At 39.9% G+C, this 17,659-nt stretch overlaps 1 protein-coding gene across 3 annotated transcripts in view; it reads left to right on the top strand.

The window, feature by feature from the left end:
- Positions 1-17,659, top strand: part of LOC125746523 (potassium/sodium hyperpolarization-activated cyclic nucleotide-gated channel 1) — a 62,661-nt gene that overhangs the window by 31,279 nt on the left and 13,723 nt on the right. For all 3 annotated transcript variants that reach the window (XM_049020589.1, XM_049020591.1, XM_049020590.1), the window contains exons 4-7: positions 6,951-7,169; positions 9,703-9,849; positions 15,459-15,699; positions 17,377-17,541. In XM_049020589.1, coding sequence (XP_048876546.1) covers positions 6,951-7,169; positions 9,703-9,849; positions 15,459-15,699; positions 17,377-17,541 — 772 coding nt within the window. The remainder of the gene's footprint in view (positions 1-6,950; positions 7,170-9,702; positions 9,850-15,458; positions 15,700-17,376; positions 17,542-17,659) is intronic.

Genomic DNA, 17,659 nt, shown 5'->3' on the forward strand with positions numbered 1-17,659 from the left:
AGGAAAATACATTATTGTAATGAATCAGTCCAATGGTCCCAGAGCAGAGCAATTCCTTTACTAGGACAGCTCATCAATACCAAAACGGAATCCACTATTGTTACACAAAAGGGCAGGCTAGGGTCAGACAAGTATGGTAGACGAGTCCATATCAAAAATCCAAAAGACGTGGTCAATAGCTCAGGCAAAAGTTAAACATGATAGTCAGACACAATCGGATATATCAAAGGAGACGAGTGGGGCTGGTCTAACCCTTTCTGGGGCCTTAGTAAAATTTTGATTAGTTGTCAGCTGTCATCTTTCTTCCCATTCTGACAGGCTGATCAGATGGGAGTGGTCCCTGGTGGTATCTGAGCAGCCTCTTAGTTCAGTTATGCCTTGGACAAACCCTGGAGACAGACAACAGGTGTGACTAATATTCTAATATTCTGGTGAAGCACAAGGCAGGGCATGGTTCCAGTTGGTGTAGGTGCAGTGAGTGTTGACTGGCGGAAGGTGTTATAGTACCCAACACCCTGGAATGATGCCCAGGTGGGTGACCACAAGGGCACGGAGCTGAGGGGTCTGGAAGGGCACGATGGAAGTGCTTGTTCAGGTAGTGGCTGAGGATGTCATGTTCTGGAACCCAGGACGGTCCCCTGTGGCATATGGAGTCCAATAAGACATCGAATGAATATGCTGATTCTCTGCCAGCCTCCGAAAGAGGAAGGGAGGCACAGCAGGAGTAGAGGTCAGGAATAAGGGGCTGTAAAAAAACACAGGCTTTGGTGGGGAGAATTGATGATTTTTGATGCCTTGGTAGTATCTCTAAGAGATAGAAAACTGAATTTAATCAATAGGCACGCTTTGACCAGAAAGGAACAAGTCTCTCAGACCTTCGAAGTTGAAAATGGGCCGCTTCCCAGATTCCACTCCAACAAAACTATTAATACACAGCTAAAACCTTTTCTGACTCCATTTTCAACAGAAACAATGGAAGGGTCCTCACAAAATGCTGTTTACACATTTGATATAAATTATTATCCTGATGTGAACTATATGTTTAAAACAATGTCCTCAGGAATTCTGTGCAACCTAAAAACCTGATTGAATAAACATTTTCTGAGCTCCACGGCAGAGGACAAACCATGTAGAGAAACAAGACAACACATTTTCGAAAACCAGCCCACAGCTACTCTATTACGGTACACTGAAACTGTGATATAAAGTCCATGATAACATCCGTTCTGATAGGCTTTATGAGGTTCTGCCAATGGTTCTAACATACCTGAAGGCAGACTGAGAACTGAGCTCATACAGGGCAGGAAAAGACATGGTTCCAGGCTTCATCAGGAATTGATTTATCTGAAAAGATCTGAATGGTCCAATTTACGAAGCACTAAAACACAGAAGAAACAGTTTGAATCACAAATGGCCTTCAGAAAATCTGTAATGATCCCTGGGGAGGCACAAGTACTCACTGAGACCCTCCAACTAGTGATGTACAGGTTTCCCACAATATAAACACAAAGGAATGGATGCTCTACCCAGTTGAACTGGTTCAGGGTCCAGAAACAGCACCGGACCTGAATAGTGGGTGAAATGTTTGGTCTCCATTGGTCAGGAAGAAGACTGTCAATGGAAAAGGACTTATGGGTGTATTGATCCAAACTGGAGATGGGGTGAAGTTCTGAATTTAAACCATGGTCGTGTCCTGTTAATAAAGCTGCCTCAGTCCGATAACTACACTCGGCCAGTGTGCAAAATTCAAGGGCGTTCTCAGCCACAGAATGACTTTCTTGATGAATGTCATAGAGTAGATGTACTGGGTTCCTGCCTGCAGCCAGATGATTAAACAGTTGGTGAAACAGTGTGAGAAATTGAGTCTCTGAATTAAAAAGAGGGCTATTCTGATGCCATGAAGCCTTTGCGTAGTCCAGAGCTCTACCAATCAATGGAAAATGGAAGATGGAAACTTCTCTGGGTAAAGGGTCGTATATAGGGAAGGCTGCAACAGTACCTCAGTACATTGGGGTTGCCATCATACCTCTCAGGTGTGACAGTTACAATATATGGCTGGGAAATACTTAGATTTTTTTGCGGGGCGTGAAGGACCAGCTAATGTGTCTGATGATATTTCACGGGGGTTGCGGGAATCAGAGGTGATTGGACTGTCTGAAGAAGTTGAGTGAATCTTTTCACTCAGCCTGGCCACTACTCTTGGAGCTTTTCTGTACCTGTCAGGATGAGCTATGCTGCAGTGAATCGAGGCAGCGATCGATGTGCAGAGCAAATCTTTTACTGGCACATCAAGGTTCATCAACAGTCATTATTCTGAAGGGCAGGTTATGGTCAGAAAACCAGTCAGATTTCAGGCCTAGATCAGCATTTCAAAAAAACAGGGTCAATGTACTAGAGAAAAACTGGAGGATCACAACAAACAACCAGCACAGCCACTATACTTCACAAAAGCTTATATTACTGTTTACCTAATTAGGAGATAAAGTAATAGGGGTGCTTAATATACAGGTGGCAGTGTGTGGTCTGCCAGGGTGTGGTCTGCCAGGGTGTGGTCTGCTAGGGTGTGGTCTGATGGGACAAGGTCACAAGGAGTCTTGATTGCTGTCAGGTGTTAAAAACACTGGAAGTGATGCAATGGTTTCTAAAATACCAACAGCGGATACAGAAAATCATGCCATCTAGCCCAGATATTATACCATTCTTTCATAACTAGATCCTTAAAGTTAAGAGTACATGGGTTAAGTAGGTGCTTTATTTTAAGAAACCATAGGTCAGGTATGCAAACAGGCATGGAAATTGCAATCAATTAATTGAAATTTTTGCTTCATGTAGTTCATTAATAACTAACTAACCTAAAAATAGGTTAATATAATTTACAAATGCTTCACATGATTTATTGCGCTTCATTATCTGCTTGTATTGATATTCCTTGTGTCTTGATGTATTTATTGCTTTGACCGCAATTTCATAGCATTCATAATAAAGACCTGTCACTGAACAAGGCGCTTGTATTTGGTGACATCACAAGACTGTGACGTGTCTGACAAAGCAATGCAGTATGCGTCATTCAAGCTAGTGTAAGACAAGTCCAAGATCCTGCCTTCCGTCATCTTGTACTTCACATTCTGTGCACAGTTGCTCAGTGTATTGCAGAGCATGGAGTGTTCAAAGTTAGCAGTGATCTCCATGAATGCCTCGGAGTGTCGTCTTTGAAAATGTACGACAGACAAGTGAATGACCTCATACAGCATCTGTGTCAGCTCTGTCTAACAATTTAATCTGAAATTAAATGGGAAAAATGAGAGTCAAGTATGGTGCGGTTTTAGGCACATCTTTATAACAATCAGTGTTCTGCTCCATGTGTCAGTGCCGAGGATCTGAAATTACATAAATAATATTCTTTTTTTATGCAGCCCTAAAGTATCACATTGCATTGAATTTTTAAAACAATCACATTTATCCTTACTGTTTTTTACTGTTCAATTAATTTTTTCCCAAGATTTAATTATTTACATGAAATATCTTTAAACTAGTTCAGAAACAAAAAATCACAAGGAGTCCGTTATGCTCTTCATGCTGTTGCAGATTGACATAATCGTATTTCAATAAACACTATCTCTGCTAGACTCAAATCCAGGATTCTGGCTGACAGGGAGAGTGAGGTTACATACTGAGCTAGCTAGCATACCATTCACCTCAGATTGAGCTAGCTAGCATAAATTCATCTCAGATTGTGCTACGTAGCTAGCGCACCATTCACCTCAGATTGAGCTAGCTAGCACACCATTAACCTCACATCGAGCTAGCTAGCATACCATTCACCTCAGATTGAGCTAGCTAGCATACCATTCACCTGACATCGAGCTAGCTAGCATACCATTCACCTCAGATTGAGCTAGCTAGCATACCATTCACCTGACATCGAGCTAGCTAGCATACCATTCACCTCACATTGAGCTAGCTAGCATACCATTCACCTCACATTGCTGGAGTGAGGGGCTTTGACTCCCTCCCCCCCCAAGAAAGTTGAGTAGTTGGCGATGACTCATACATTGTGAGTGTGTATGTCCTGTGATGGACTGGAATCCTGTAAATCCAGTATATATAATTCATGTATTTTATATCATTCCCCTCACTCCTGACTAGGATATGAGGTTAGGAGATGGGTGGGTATGTGTATAATCAGATTTGTGAGGGTCTATGCAAAAAAATGTGACTATTTGACATTAGAAAGAAAAACGGGAAAGGAAAGAATCGCATGAGAATAATTGCAGATTATCCGAGGCCCAGTGTGACGTAGCCTTGCCTTTCTATGTTTAGCATGATTATTAACTGGCCAGATATATAAATGAAATAATCTGTGTCCATTTAGGAATCAGTCATTACAATCACCAGAAATGTCAGATTCAAGCAGATTTTGGAAAAAGTTTTGTGTAAAATTTCCTTTTACCTTCTCTCCCTGTAATTTTATTGCCTTTTACAGACCCAGAGTTATTGTGTTGCTTTACAAAAACAATCAATGTGATGTTTTTTTTTTCCTTTAACTCCAGCATTTATGGACATCTTAAAGAATAAACTCTGATCTTAATACTCTGAACAGAAATAACCTTGTAAGCTAAATTAAAGCAGTTGAAATCCCTGCTTTTCTGTGAACAAGCTTCAGATCAAATACTAAATTTGTCGTCTGACATGTTCTCTAAATACAGTGTATCATCTGCCGAAGCTTTGAAAATCACTCAGTTAACCGTAAGACAAGTTCATTTCAAAAGGATTTAATACATTGTAACATTATAAAATTTTGCTGACTGTAATGTGACAACGTATTTTGCTATTTTACAACCAATTCCAGCATTTTCAAAATACACTGGCATAAAATATGTCTTTATACTTTTTTTTGTTTTTATAGCATATCTATAATGCTATATATTTCCCACAATTAATAATTTATCATACAAGCATCACATTTCATTATATTTTATAACTGTCTAACTATACATAAAGTGTATTGGTTACATTTCATATGATCCTATGTACAGTAACATGGCTCCTTAATAGCTCCACATAAACAGAATACAAGTTTCCTCTCTCTGTTATATTTCTTACAGATTATATATAGATATAACTATATGAGAAATTGTGGGTGGGGACAATGTGCAGAGACAGACTCTTTTGCTCACACATGACTAAAATCATGAAGAGTATGAGGAAGATCATTGAAACACCATGTCATCTTTTTAACCCTCTTAAATATGTATTCCGCATCAAGCTTCTCTTAACCAGGTAGCCACAACATAAATGATTAATAAGTACGGCCGTCGTGTGCATTGTGCAGTAATTATGTCTCACCAGATCCAGGTGAGGGGTATGTGGTGCTTATTGCATTGCTGTTGCTTTTCCTGTCCATCGCTGAAAATTAGATTTTATAGGAAAACAATGTTCAGCTTTTCCTTTTCTGATTTAGTAGCAGGTATCGGTGTCTAGAAGCTGGATTCTGGCTGATTTGAGAGGTCACGTCTTTCAGGGGCTGAGATTTTTTGTGTGCATGCCTGCATGTCTGAGGTTTGTGTGAAGTGCAATAAGAGTCAGCAGTGCCTGTGATTGAAAGGCTTTGACAGGTGCTCAAGCCCGGGTCCTAATAGACTGGTTCTGTGCCAATTCAAGCAGATAAGTACTATAACTGGTCTATTATGCCAGTGTCTCCCAGTCCGGTCCTTGGGGACCTGCAGCAGTCCATGTTTTTGCTCCCTCCCACATTGGGAAATACTGTATTATCCAAACCAAAAAGAAAATGTATAGGGTGTGGCTGAAAAGACTGAACCTCTATCAACTAGAATGAATGGCTGCTGTGAAGTCCGGTAATAGGTAACGTATTGCTACGTTTTTAATGAAGGAAACAGAGAAAATAGCAATTCAACTCCGATTGTTAGTTGCACCTGGCTGATGGCCGCTGAGCAAGAGAAAAGTTACACACAGCCTGTTTACCTTTATCATCACAGACAGAAGGCAACGGCTTTCTAGTTTATTGTCTGCAGAGCCAGTTATTATGGTTTGGTATTGAATTTTATTATTATTAGTATTACTACACTAACTTTTAGTGAAGAAAAAACAGGACAATCAGCCTGCTAATATCTCATCATTATTATGCAAACTGTGAAAATAATAGCAATATTGATAATTAGCTTATGAAAAGGAGACACTATTATGGAACAAATCTATCAGATGTTATTCTTTAGTACCAGGAAGTATTTTATATGTAGAACCTTAGGTAACCCAGTATTGTACACTGACAAACTGTGTAAGTGTTTTTGTAAATGTATTATTTGCCTACTTTTTATCTATATATTTAGACATGCATTCACATTAGGTGAGATAAGATTAACAACTGTGTTTGATCTATTTTTTCTATCCCAGGCATCCCATGTAATAGATATAAGATGAACAAATGTATAATGACAAAAATCACGCAGGCACAAGCAAAGGGAGAGATGTCAGGCCTACAGAGTACAAATCCAGATCAAGATTTTGTTTCGACCAAACAGTTGAGTAGTCTGCGACTGTGACTCTTTATACTCAACTGGGTGGGTGAAGCAAAATCCTGGTAGGGATTTGTACTCTCTGGACCTGAAATCACCACCTCAGGGTACAATCACCCAAGCCATTTTGTTTCTGTCCACTACAAAATCCACGTGACCAGGGGAAAGCTATGAATCTGCTGTCTAAAATGAATGAATGTTAGTGGTGTCGTTTATCAAGGTTTACAACCATTAATTGCTTTGTATGTGCCAGCAAAATCAATAAATAAAAAAAATTTACTTCATGGACAGAAACCTCTCAAGCTTGAAGGGCATGTTGGCAGGATGTTTTTTGGGTGGTGCGGTGATCCATCAAAAAGCCTCGTCTCGGAGGTTGCATCCGATAACCTCCTGCCTCTACTTCTGTCTCTCTTCCAGAATGACTCCTGGGGGAAGCAGTACTCATACGCCCTCTTTAAAGCGATGAGCCACATGCTCTGCATTGGCTATGGAGCCCGCGCGCCTGTAAGCATGTCTGACCTGTGGATCACCATGCTGAGCATGATTGTGGGTGCCACCTGCTACGCCATGTTTGTCGGCCATGCCACCGCCCTCATCCAGTCCCTGGACTCGTCTCGAAGGCAGTATCAAGAGAAGGTAAACCTTTCATGTTGTTTGTGCCTTGCGTACTTACTTGTACCTTTCATGTTGTTTGTACCTTGCGTACTTACTTGTACCTTTCATGTTGTTTGTACCTTGCGTACTTGTTTGTACCTTGCATGTTGTTTGTACCTTGCATACTTGTTTGTACCTTTCATGTTGTTTGTACCTTGCGTACTTACTTGTACCTTTCATGTTGTTTGTACCTTGCGTACTTGTTTGTACCTTGCATGTTGTTTGTACCTTGCATACTTGTTTGTACCTTGCATATTGTTTGTACCTTATGTACTTGTTTGTACCTTATGTACTTGTTTGTACCTTGCATACTTGTTTGTACCTTGCATGTTGTTTGTACCTTGCGTACTTGTTTGTACCTTGCGTGTTGTTTGTACCTTGCGTACTTGTTTGTACCTTGCATGTTGTTTGTACCTAGCGTACTTGTTTGTACCTGGCGCACTTGTTTGTACCTTACGTACTTGTTTTTAGATGTATTGTTCTCACACCCCACAGTGTGTGAAAGATTTTCAGATAGTATTTGACGTAAATAATATCTGTTTTGCTGCTTTTTACTTACAGCATTATCTAGGCAGAGCTATTGTTGATTATTTTATACCTGAAAATGTCTGTGACAAGTGATGTTATCGGCTTAATTTAGGGTATACCGAAGAGAAGATATTAAATTGACATTCCTTCCCTTTGCGTGAAACAGATTCTGGGCAGCATCCATTAAATGCTTTGCAGTTTTGGTGAGGGAGTTTTATAGCTAGATTTACAATAATTGCCATCATATACTGTTTTAGCACTGAGGTCCGTCGTGTAGGTTCTTTAAAAGCAATAAGACGTTTTATAACTGTTTGCTTAGTAGATAACAATCAATTACTTGCCATATTTCAGTTTGGCATGAAAATCTGAACTATTAAGCTTTTTACGAATAAGGCAAGATTGTCTGTAATTCTGCCTTATGTTAAAGCTGATTAACCTTGTACATTTTAATTAGGCATGACACACCAGAAGAGCCTTTACGTAACACAGACAAGATCCTTCCCGTGTGCCCATCGAATGTTTGGTGGCTTCTTCAGCATCAGAAAAGCACTGAATCTGTAGTTTTAATCCCCTGCTGAAATCATCTCCACAGCTGCAACAGAAGCATCTCTGAAACCATCATAGATGCGTTCCAGAGACGTGCTGGATTCATGACAGCTGCTCAGGCTGAGGCCAACAGTGATTCAAATATGTCCCATATGCAAATTATCAAGACGGCATCTTAGCAAGTCACTTTCAAAGACTGAATTAATATTCATTCATGCATATTCTAAATTGCATTTGCTTTTTTATTTATGCCATGTCATGCTCTTTGAGGGGAATGACTTATGTATGTATTAAAATAAAAAAGTTTCTGGAATATCTGACTGACCCATGCAGTTAAGGCACTGAAAGCACTATGTGGTTGAGGGCCTAAATTCTATCTATTGATTGACAGTAGGGGAAATGAAGTCAGCTGAGGAACCATTTTCGCCTCCTACAGGCAAGGCAGGGAATAGCACATATGCAGTTTATGCGGCGACTGCTACACCTACTGATGCTCCAGTTAGTGTGAACTATTCTTCAAAGTCTTAAAAAAAGAGAGAGAAATCAGGTTGAAGGATGGCAGGGTTCCTGGGATTGTTGTAGAATTCGAGCTAAATTGAAGTCACGACAAGTTATTGTCATGTAGGTATGTATCCTCTTCCTAAGCACTTCCTGTAAAGGCAGGGGACACCCTGGATGGGATGATATGGCACAGCCTACTATGCTGAATCATACACTGCGAGCAGTTTACCAACCTGGGGGAAACCCATGTAGGACGGGGAAAACACGCAATCTCTACACCCCCCAGAGGAGGGATTTACACCCCCAGCTTTCGAGGTGCCCCACTTTCCTCTGGGCACTTTGGTCTCCTCCCACAACCCAAAAACAGACAGTTAAGTGAATCTGCATTCCATGCGGGTGGCACCTCTGCGCTGTGCTGCTTGCGATAGGCTCCAGGCCCCAGGCCCCAGGGTCCCAGTGCTGGGCAAGTGGTTTTAAGGTGGATGAATGCAAAACGCACTGTTAATACATGCCAGAGGATGCTCAAGCGATGAATTAAAATAAAACCTGCCACTGTTTCCTGAATCATATTCTTATCACTTGTTATCAGATCAGTTTCCATCACAGGGTTATCATGACCAATGTGGATAAAGATCGTACATCAAAAATAGCAACATTTAAGACAAAGGACTTTTATTAACCCATTATTTGAATGCAAAAAATACTTTCCAGGGAGATTTTGTATGCCAAATCTACGTTTCAGGCAGTGGTTGTCATTGTCATAATCAGTTTGTTGAAGATAATGACATTGTAGTTGCATATGTGTACATTGTACAACAATAACATTTTCAATCAGTGTAATTCAAGTAGACAGTATTACTTGTATGCATTATCTTTATCTTAGATGATTCATTCAGTTCGTTATAGTAATTAAACAGTCTGTTCTCTCTTTCCTCTACAGTACAAGCAAGTGGAGCAGTACATGTCCTTCCACAAGCTACCTGCAGATATGCGACAGAAGATACACGATTACTATGAGCACCGGTACCAGGGCAAGATCTTTGATGAAGATAATATTTTAAGTGAGCTGAATGATCCACTGAAAGAGGTAGAGTGACTTTGCGAAACCTTTCATTCGGAATTCCAAACAAACACGGGGGGGGGGGGGGGGGGGTTATATACAATACATAAAAGCATGGGGGGGGGGGGGGTTATATACAATACATAAAAGCATGGGGGGGGTGGAAGAAACAATGTAGTCAGTGAAGAACAAAATGGTTACATGTGTCTAACCTGAAACTGGCTTTTAAATGAAACAAATCATGAAACAGTAATAAGTCAATTTCCCGGTATGAGTGACAATTGAGACTAATTATCATGGAAACCTTTGTCTTCTGTGACAGGCCTCCCTGTTTCCGATGGTCACCTTCCCTTTGAATGGCATTAATGAGTGTTTCTATTTGTACGTACCTACTTAGCCATTATGGTATAAGAAATGCAAACCAGAATGCTTTCTATACACATACACTCAATGGCTTGTCTGCTTGGGACACCTTGCTCCGCCAAACAGAAAATCATGCCACTGTAACTGAATACATATAGCCGGGGTCAAGAGGTTCAGTCACTGTTTATCTGAGCATCAGAACGGCTCTGATGCTTGATCTAAGTGATTTCGAATGTGCTGTGGTTGTCGCTGACAGACGAGGTGGTTTCAGCATCTCTCACTGTTTAGCATTTCCAGAGAATAAACAATGAAAAAAAAAACATCCGGCCACTGGCAGTTCTGTGGGAAACAAACATCTTGTTAATGAGGGAGGTCAGAGGGGAACGGCCAGACTTGTTAAAGCTAACAGGAAGGCCGGAAGTGCAAAAGCAACAGCTCAATATGACAGTGGTGCGCAAAATGGCCTCTGAACTCGTCTACCTTGACGTAGGTTCTACACAGTACTGTTTATGTGTGTGGCTCAGATATACATTACATTGTGGGGACCAAGTATCCCCTCAATCGGATACAAACCATTTTTGGTCCCCACAATGGGAAATTCAGTTTTATAGAAATATGTAACGGCAATCAAAAAACTAAACATACCAAAAGACTTGTATTTTGTTTGGTTTGGTTAGGTCTGGGTAGGGGTTATGGTCGTCAGGTTGGGATTAGAGTTTTCCCCATAGAAATGAATGGAGAGTCTCCACAAAGATATAATTACAAACCTGTGTGTGTATCTGTAAACACTGAGTGTGATGCCAGTCCATTGCAGGGGCGCATACATACTATGGGTAATTCAAAGATATCAGTTTGCCTAATGGCATAATAAACCAGGGAACCCTGAGGAAACTTTGCACATTGAGTAGAAATGAGATTCAGAGCCCCAGTCCTGGAGGTGTGAGACAGCAGAGGTACCCGCAGAGCCAGGAGGCCTCCCCTCCCTGAGCGATGTCTGTGGTGGGAAAAGAGTTCGCTGAGAAAAGCTCATTATCTGCTTAAGGGGAACAACGGAAGAACAAAGCGTTAAATTCCACCTAGGGAGCAGGACTCAAGCAGCTCTTAGAAACAGAGTCACTTGACTTAATTAGAGGCAGTAATCAGAGACCAGTGATAGGCGAGTTTATTAAGTATGTCTGACCTGCGGTATTAAAACACAACCTGCTGTTTTCTGGCTAGAATCTGGTGGAACGATGCGCTCCTAATACTGAGTATTAGGCTGTTATGACTTTTTGGGAGAAATATAGACCGTCGTCTTCTGTTTATCGAATATAAAATCCATTTGGTGCCTCTTTAATGTTTAATGCAAATAATGTTAACTGAACTTCATTATATTTTAAAGAAAAACAACAAAAATTTGTGTTCACCAGTATCTCTTGTCATTGAGATTGTCACTGCATAAACAAAAATCAGTTTTGCTATTTTATTATTTGCATGAATGATTGTCTATTTTTATTTTACTTGATTATGATTTAACCTGTCCAGTTGTATTAAATCGGAAGTATTTAATATATAATTTTACTATTGCTTTTTAGTACATAGCTATTAATTGAGAAGAAAGTACTGCATGTGATATACAAACACTGTGAAAAGTGCCACAGTTTCTCATGTTTTTCCAGTACACTGAAATTTATAATTCAGTGCCTGAACTGATTTATTGACAGTCATGTTTATATTTCATTTTGAAGTTTAGGAAAACACATACAGTAGTAATTAACAAATAACTTCCATAAATCCATGCATTGTCTTTATGTTTCATAAAATATATGTTGGAAATCCACATTACACAGCAGATGCACATTTAATCATGACTTACTGCAATGCAGGAAAGGAACTAATGCTATCATCGGTCTCTCCAGCACAGTGACCAATTAGAAATGGTTTCTGTTCATGAAGAGCCCTTTGTGTAGCACAAGTCATCGGTCTCGGTTTCGGTAAATTAAACAGCTAATGATGCAAGGGACAAAAAAGAGTGATGGGGACTAACATTCATTTACTTTTCCCCATTGAGGCTCAGCATGCAAAGGTTGAATAGGGCACTGATGATGCAGTAAAGGGAGCCTTGAGAAAGGGCATGAACAATGATTAAATTAGATTAAATCAACGCATGAATGAATACGTAAATAGATATATAGCTAAAATCTATCTATCTATCTATCTATCTATCTATCTATCTATCTATCTATCTATCTATCTATCTATCTATCTATCTTTCTGTCCGTCCGTCCGTCCATCCATCCATCTATCTGTCTGTCTGTCTGTCTGTCTGCCTGCCTGCCTGTCTGTCTGTCTAACTATCTATCTATCTATCTATCCGTCTGCCTGCCTGCCTGCCTGCCTGTCTGTCTGTCTATCTATCTATCTATCTATCTATCTATCTATCTATCTATCTATCTATCTATCTATCTATCCGTCTGTCTGTCTGTCTGCCTGCCTGCCTGCCTGTCTGTCTGTCTGTCTGTCTATCTATCTATCTATGTAATATGTAACATGAGAAATAAGTATAAAAATACAATTAATCTAGGCTAATAAATCAGATACAAAGCTCTTTAAAAAATGAATGTGGATTGAATGATGAAAACAATGATTGTAGCATATCTGATAGCATAGTTTTAAGAGTTAATGATGCAAGGAATTAAACCAGTTATATAAAATTGTTATATAAGGCATAGTTTGAGTCATATCCATTTCAGCCTCCCAGCTGTGTGTATAATAATGATGCCCCGTGGTTTTCCAGCAAATAATATAATTGTACATGTAAGCAAAACTCAAAAGGTGGCAGATGACACCACATATACAAATCACTTCCTCTTCCGCGCCCTCGTGCAATGAGTCTGATTTGCTTTTATTTGCATGAGAAATTATGTCCGTGTGCAATGACAAATTGGATAATTTAGTAGAGAGCAAATCAGGGAAAAGAAAAAAATCTCGCTGAAATAGAAATGCTTCCTTGAAGATGGTAGTTAAACGATACTATTTGCAAAGTTATGGGAGAGTTATTTTGTTGTTTTTTCCATAATGGAAAAATCCATCCATACATCATCCAGCCACTTATCCCAGTTAAGACCCATGGGGTGGATAATATACCATTTAGTCAGATGATGCTGTTAGCGCTTTTGCAGACTGTCCCTTTAAAGGAGTCCATACAGCTCTTTTCTCTTGCCTAGTAACCTCTGAAAAAACAGTTTCTGGCATGGAAATTGTCAAGACAAAAGACAGGTGAGAAGGATCAGCTAAAACTGCTGTTTTTCTCACCAAGGCTGTTATGACTTTTTGGGAGAAATATAGACCGTCGTCTTCTATGTTAATGTATGGTCCCCACTGAAAGCTTATCCTGCTCTAATACATGTCCTCTGATGCAAATATTCAAGCCAGCTCTGTGAAGTGGCATTTTGCTTTGACGGCTTTGGCTTTTTGCACTCTCTGGAGTTGGAGTTGTACTCTCTGGAGTTGCTTTTGTTTAGTTTGTTTTGGAGGACCTGTTGATTAGACAGTGCCTATTTATTTATACCATAAGCAGTTAAGGGATGAGTGTTGTATGTGTTTGTGCAGAATCTGCATCTTTTCCCTTTGTTTATGTGGATTACCTTTGGGAATCCGGGTTTCTTCCACGGCCTCGGTTTAAGTGACGTCTCTAAACTGTCCTTATGGTGTATAGGTGTCTACCCCCAGATAGCTTGGCATCCACGCTTGGATGCATGTTGTCTTCTTCCCAGTGCATCCTGGGATATACTTCAGACATTCTCTGACTATGGTGAGGGGGCAAATCATTGAATAGGTTGAGTAGTTATTAAATAGCATTGGTTATAAGTAGTCTGCTTGGAGCCATATTTGTTCATTGATAACAATAATGCAACAAAAACCGCTGAAACTATTACTGTTCATTATTGCACCCAGCTGTATGGTTATTGAAAATCAATCAGTACTCTATCAATCCGAGTCAAAGCTTCTTAAAGAGTGGTTTTCTTCGGTTAGCAGCAGTTCCCGAAATTTCCACGCAAATAATGTTTTATTAGTTTTTCATTTATAGATGCGTACGCCCTTTTAAGGCCATCGATTTTCCACCGAGCGTAATGGAATTTTTGAGAAAATGACCCTGGGAGAATCAAGCTATTTGACACAATTGGATTAATAATTATTAAGCCAAAGGAGGAAGCCTAATAATCAGAAGTATGGCAGAGTGCAAGTCACACACGTGACAAAACATTTTAAAATGAGATAGACTTAATATGCTATTAAACTTAATTATTAATCAAATAAGAGAACAATTCTTGAACGCTGAACAGAGCAGAAATAAGAAGATTATCATTAAGACAGAAAAAAGCCAAAAAAAAAAATAAAGAGGAGCAGAATAATGGAGAAAAAACATGAACGTAACATAAACATGTTTGCGGATTCTTTTATGATCTTCGTTCAGATCTTTCATAAATCTGAAACATTTCCCTGATTCAGTTTCAATCACTTTATGCAAACCAATACACTAAAACATACACTCATATGCAGTATTGTGCAAAGCTCTTAGGCTCAAAAAATGTTTCATTGATCTTCATGTTGTTGTAAAACTATAATATTACGTCTTTCAAAGTGTGTCAGCGTACTGTAACCATTTCAAAACCTCTCTTAGAGTCACCCCATCCAATACAACCATGTATTTGTTGACTCAACCACTAGCGCACTTTGATTGGCTACTCAGTACATCATTGAGTTATTTAACTAATCATTGTTAGAAATATTAAATATTGATTATTAATTATCTGAGCTGGTTTTGACATGTAATGAATACGGCCAGTGGCTGAGGTGCCTGTTATATTCTGTAAGGAGCCACATTTATTTTCTGCTACTTTTCTTATTCAGACAAAACGACACCAATGTCTGGTGTTTGGGATGAGTTTACAAAAGGGAATCTCTTTATGGAAATTAATCATTTAGTAGAATATATACTTGAACGTTGTACCTTCTAAAGCAGGGGTGGAGAGCTTTCCCATGGAGTGCCGGTGTGGGTGTGGCTTTTTGGGATGACCTTTCAATCGTCCAATAGTGCGGCGGTGGTTCTCAGCTCCAGTCCTGGGGAGTCACTGTGATTGGCTGATTTAGAGGTCATCCCGAAGACCCGCACCCACACCAACCCTCCATGGCTCAGGTTCCCCACCCCTGATCTAAAAGATGTATTGTTTACATGTTTTGTGTTTGTGTTTTTAACTAATTCCGTGCGTGACCTTTGTTTTTCCTTGCAGGAAATTGTGAACTTCAACTGCCGGAAGCTTGTAGCTACAATGCCGCTGTTTGCCAACGCTGACCCAAACTTCGTGACGAGCATGCTGAGTAAATTGAAGTTTGAAGTGTTCCAGCCCAATGACTACATAATTCGTGAGGGCACTGTGGGGAAGAAGATGTACTTCATCCAGCACGGGGTTGCCAGCGTCATTACTAAACACAATAAAGAGATTAAGCTAACAGATGGATCTTATTTTGGAGGTATATGAAGCGTCTCTCTTAATAATATATAAAGAAAGGGATGCATTATTTTTCAGCCTGCTTGTATGCAATGTATGGAGCATATTTAGTGCACTAAGTTATTCAGAAACAATTTGAAATGGAAATACTGTATATTTAAACAGTATACCTAATTTTCCAATCAATTTCATCAATCATAAAGAGCTGCCATCTCTAACCAATGATTAAAAATCATCACAAAAATAGTTACAGCAATTTTAAACTTTATTAAATCTTATTTGAATAGTTCAGTATTTTGTTTTTGTGTTTTATTATATGTTTAGTTATGTTTTAACCTTTATCAGCTTTTGTCCAATTGTTCTTTGTTCACATACTTCCCTTTACAATTGTGATTTAGGTATTCTGCCTGCGTCCCACAGTTCTGGGACCCTACATGCAGATGTTGGAGAACGTCTCAGATATGAAATGTGTCTTTTTCCTCCAACAGGCATTAAGACCAAGACTGGAATCTGTATTCATGTTGCAGAAATTTACTTGTTTTATTTATTTTTTTATTATTTTCATGAATGGAATGTCCTAAATCAGAATGTGTCCCTGAATCCTTTTTTTTAAATGCAATTACACATGCCCTGATTCAAAAGTCTGATACTCAAGACAAAATTCACTTAAGTATTGTGAATATGATTTGAATCAAGACAAATGACAGGACATTTTGGCACGAGTCTGGCATTGAACCACATTTTTATTTGGCAAAGGGCGCAGGCAGGGCTGAAAAAATAACACATACATATGTAGAAAAAAAATCTGTCGTTATACTCAGTGTCAGTGTCACGCCCAGCTCGTACGATCCTCGTGTGTGCCACGCCCCCTGATTATCCACGTGTGCTTCCCCGATCGTACCCAGCTGTACCTTGTTTTGTCTATTTCAGTCCCTGTCTTACCTCAGTTCATCGTCCGTCATTGATGTTTGTCGATGTTTGTAGCGTCAGTAGATGTGTCCTGCTCCGCGTTTCCTCGATCCCTTGATTAAATCCCCTTTTGCCCTGTATTTTGGCTGCCTTTCCTGCTTCCTGCCCGTCTGCCTGCCCGTGCGCATTACCCTGCGCTCACTGATCGTGACACTCAGTACACATAAGAGGGATTCTAGTGATTTATCTAGTAGCAATTTAACTGCTAGTTAGTTCAGGATGCTGAGTGGCAGCCATGTGCTGCAGTATATAACATAAAGGTATTTTGTATTCCACTATCTTTTCAGTGGATTTCAATGTTTGTGGTTTTTATTGTCTTCTCTAAAGAATAAGGAATGCAACTGAAATTTGTGGTTCCTCAAAAAAGATATAAATGATATTGCTTTCATATTGTTTCATATTATATCTTACCATGTTCCGATTATTTCATTATTGTCGTATTACTCAGTGCTAGTTCATGTACACAGTTTTACTTAAATTATACCTGTCTGGTTGAGAGTCACTGTTTAAATCCCTTCACATTCCTTCAAGTGCATCGAACGATGTTATTCAAAACCTTTGACTCAGTTGCGCAGGCACAGTAACTTCAACAGTAGATAAAGGGACTTCTGTACTACACTTAGTGTAAAACAACTCTGCATATTGCAAATTAAATTTGGATACGGTTGCGGCCCGGTTCGTATTGATTTTTCTGTTGTAATAATAATGGCTTCTGTTGTGTCTCACACAGAGATCTGCTTGCTGACTAAAGGGCGCCGCACTGCCAGTGTGCGTGCTGACACCTACTGCCGTCTTTTCTCGCTGTCCGTCGATCACTTCAACGAGGTGCTGGAAGAATATCCCATGATGCGGAGGGCTTTTGAGACCGTGGCTATTGACCGGCTCGACCGCATCGGTAAGCCCACCCCCAGCCCCCGCCCTCTGTCATGTTGCCTGTATGCGTCACGTTCGTCCGCCTTCACTGCACCTGTATGCTGTTACCCCGCATGACTCGTATGCTCTCCACTGTCTGG

Source organism: Brienomyrus brachyistius, chromosome 7, assembly GCF_023856365.1.
Source record: "Brienomyrus brachyistius isolate T26 chromosome 7, BBRACH_0.4, whole genome shotgun sequence".
Classification (NCBI taxonomy): domain Eukaryota; kingdom Metazoa; phylum Chordata; class Actinopteri; order Osteoglossiformes; family Mormyridae; genus Brienomyrus; species Brienomyrus brachyistius.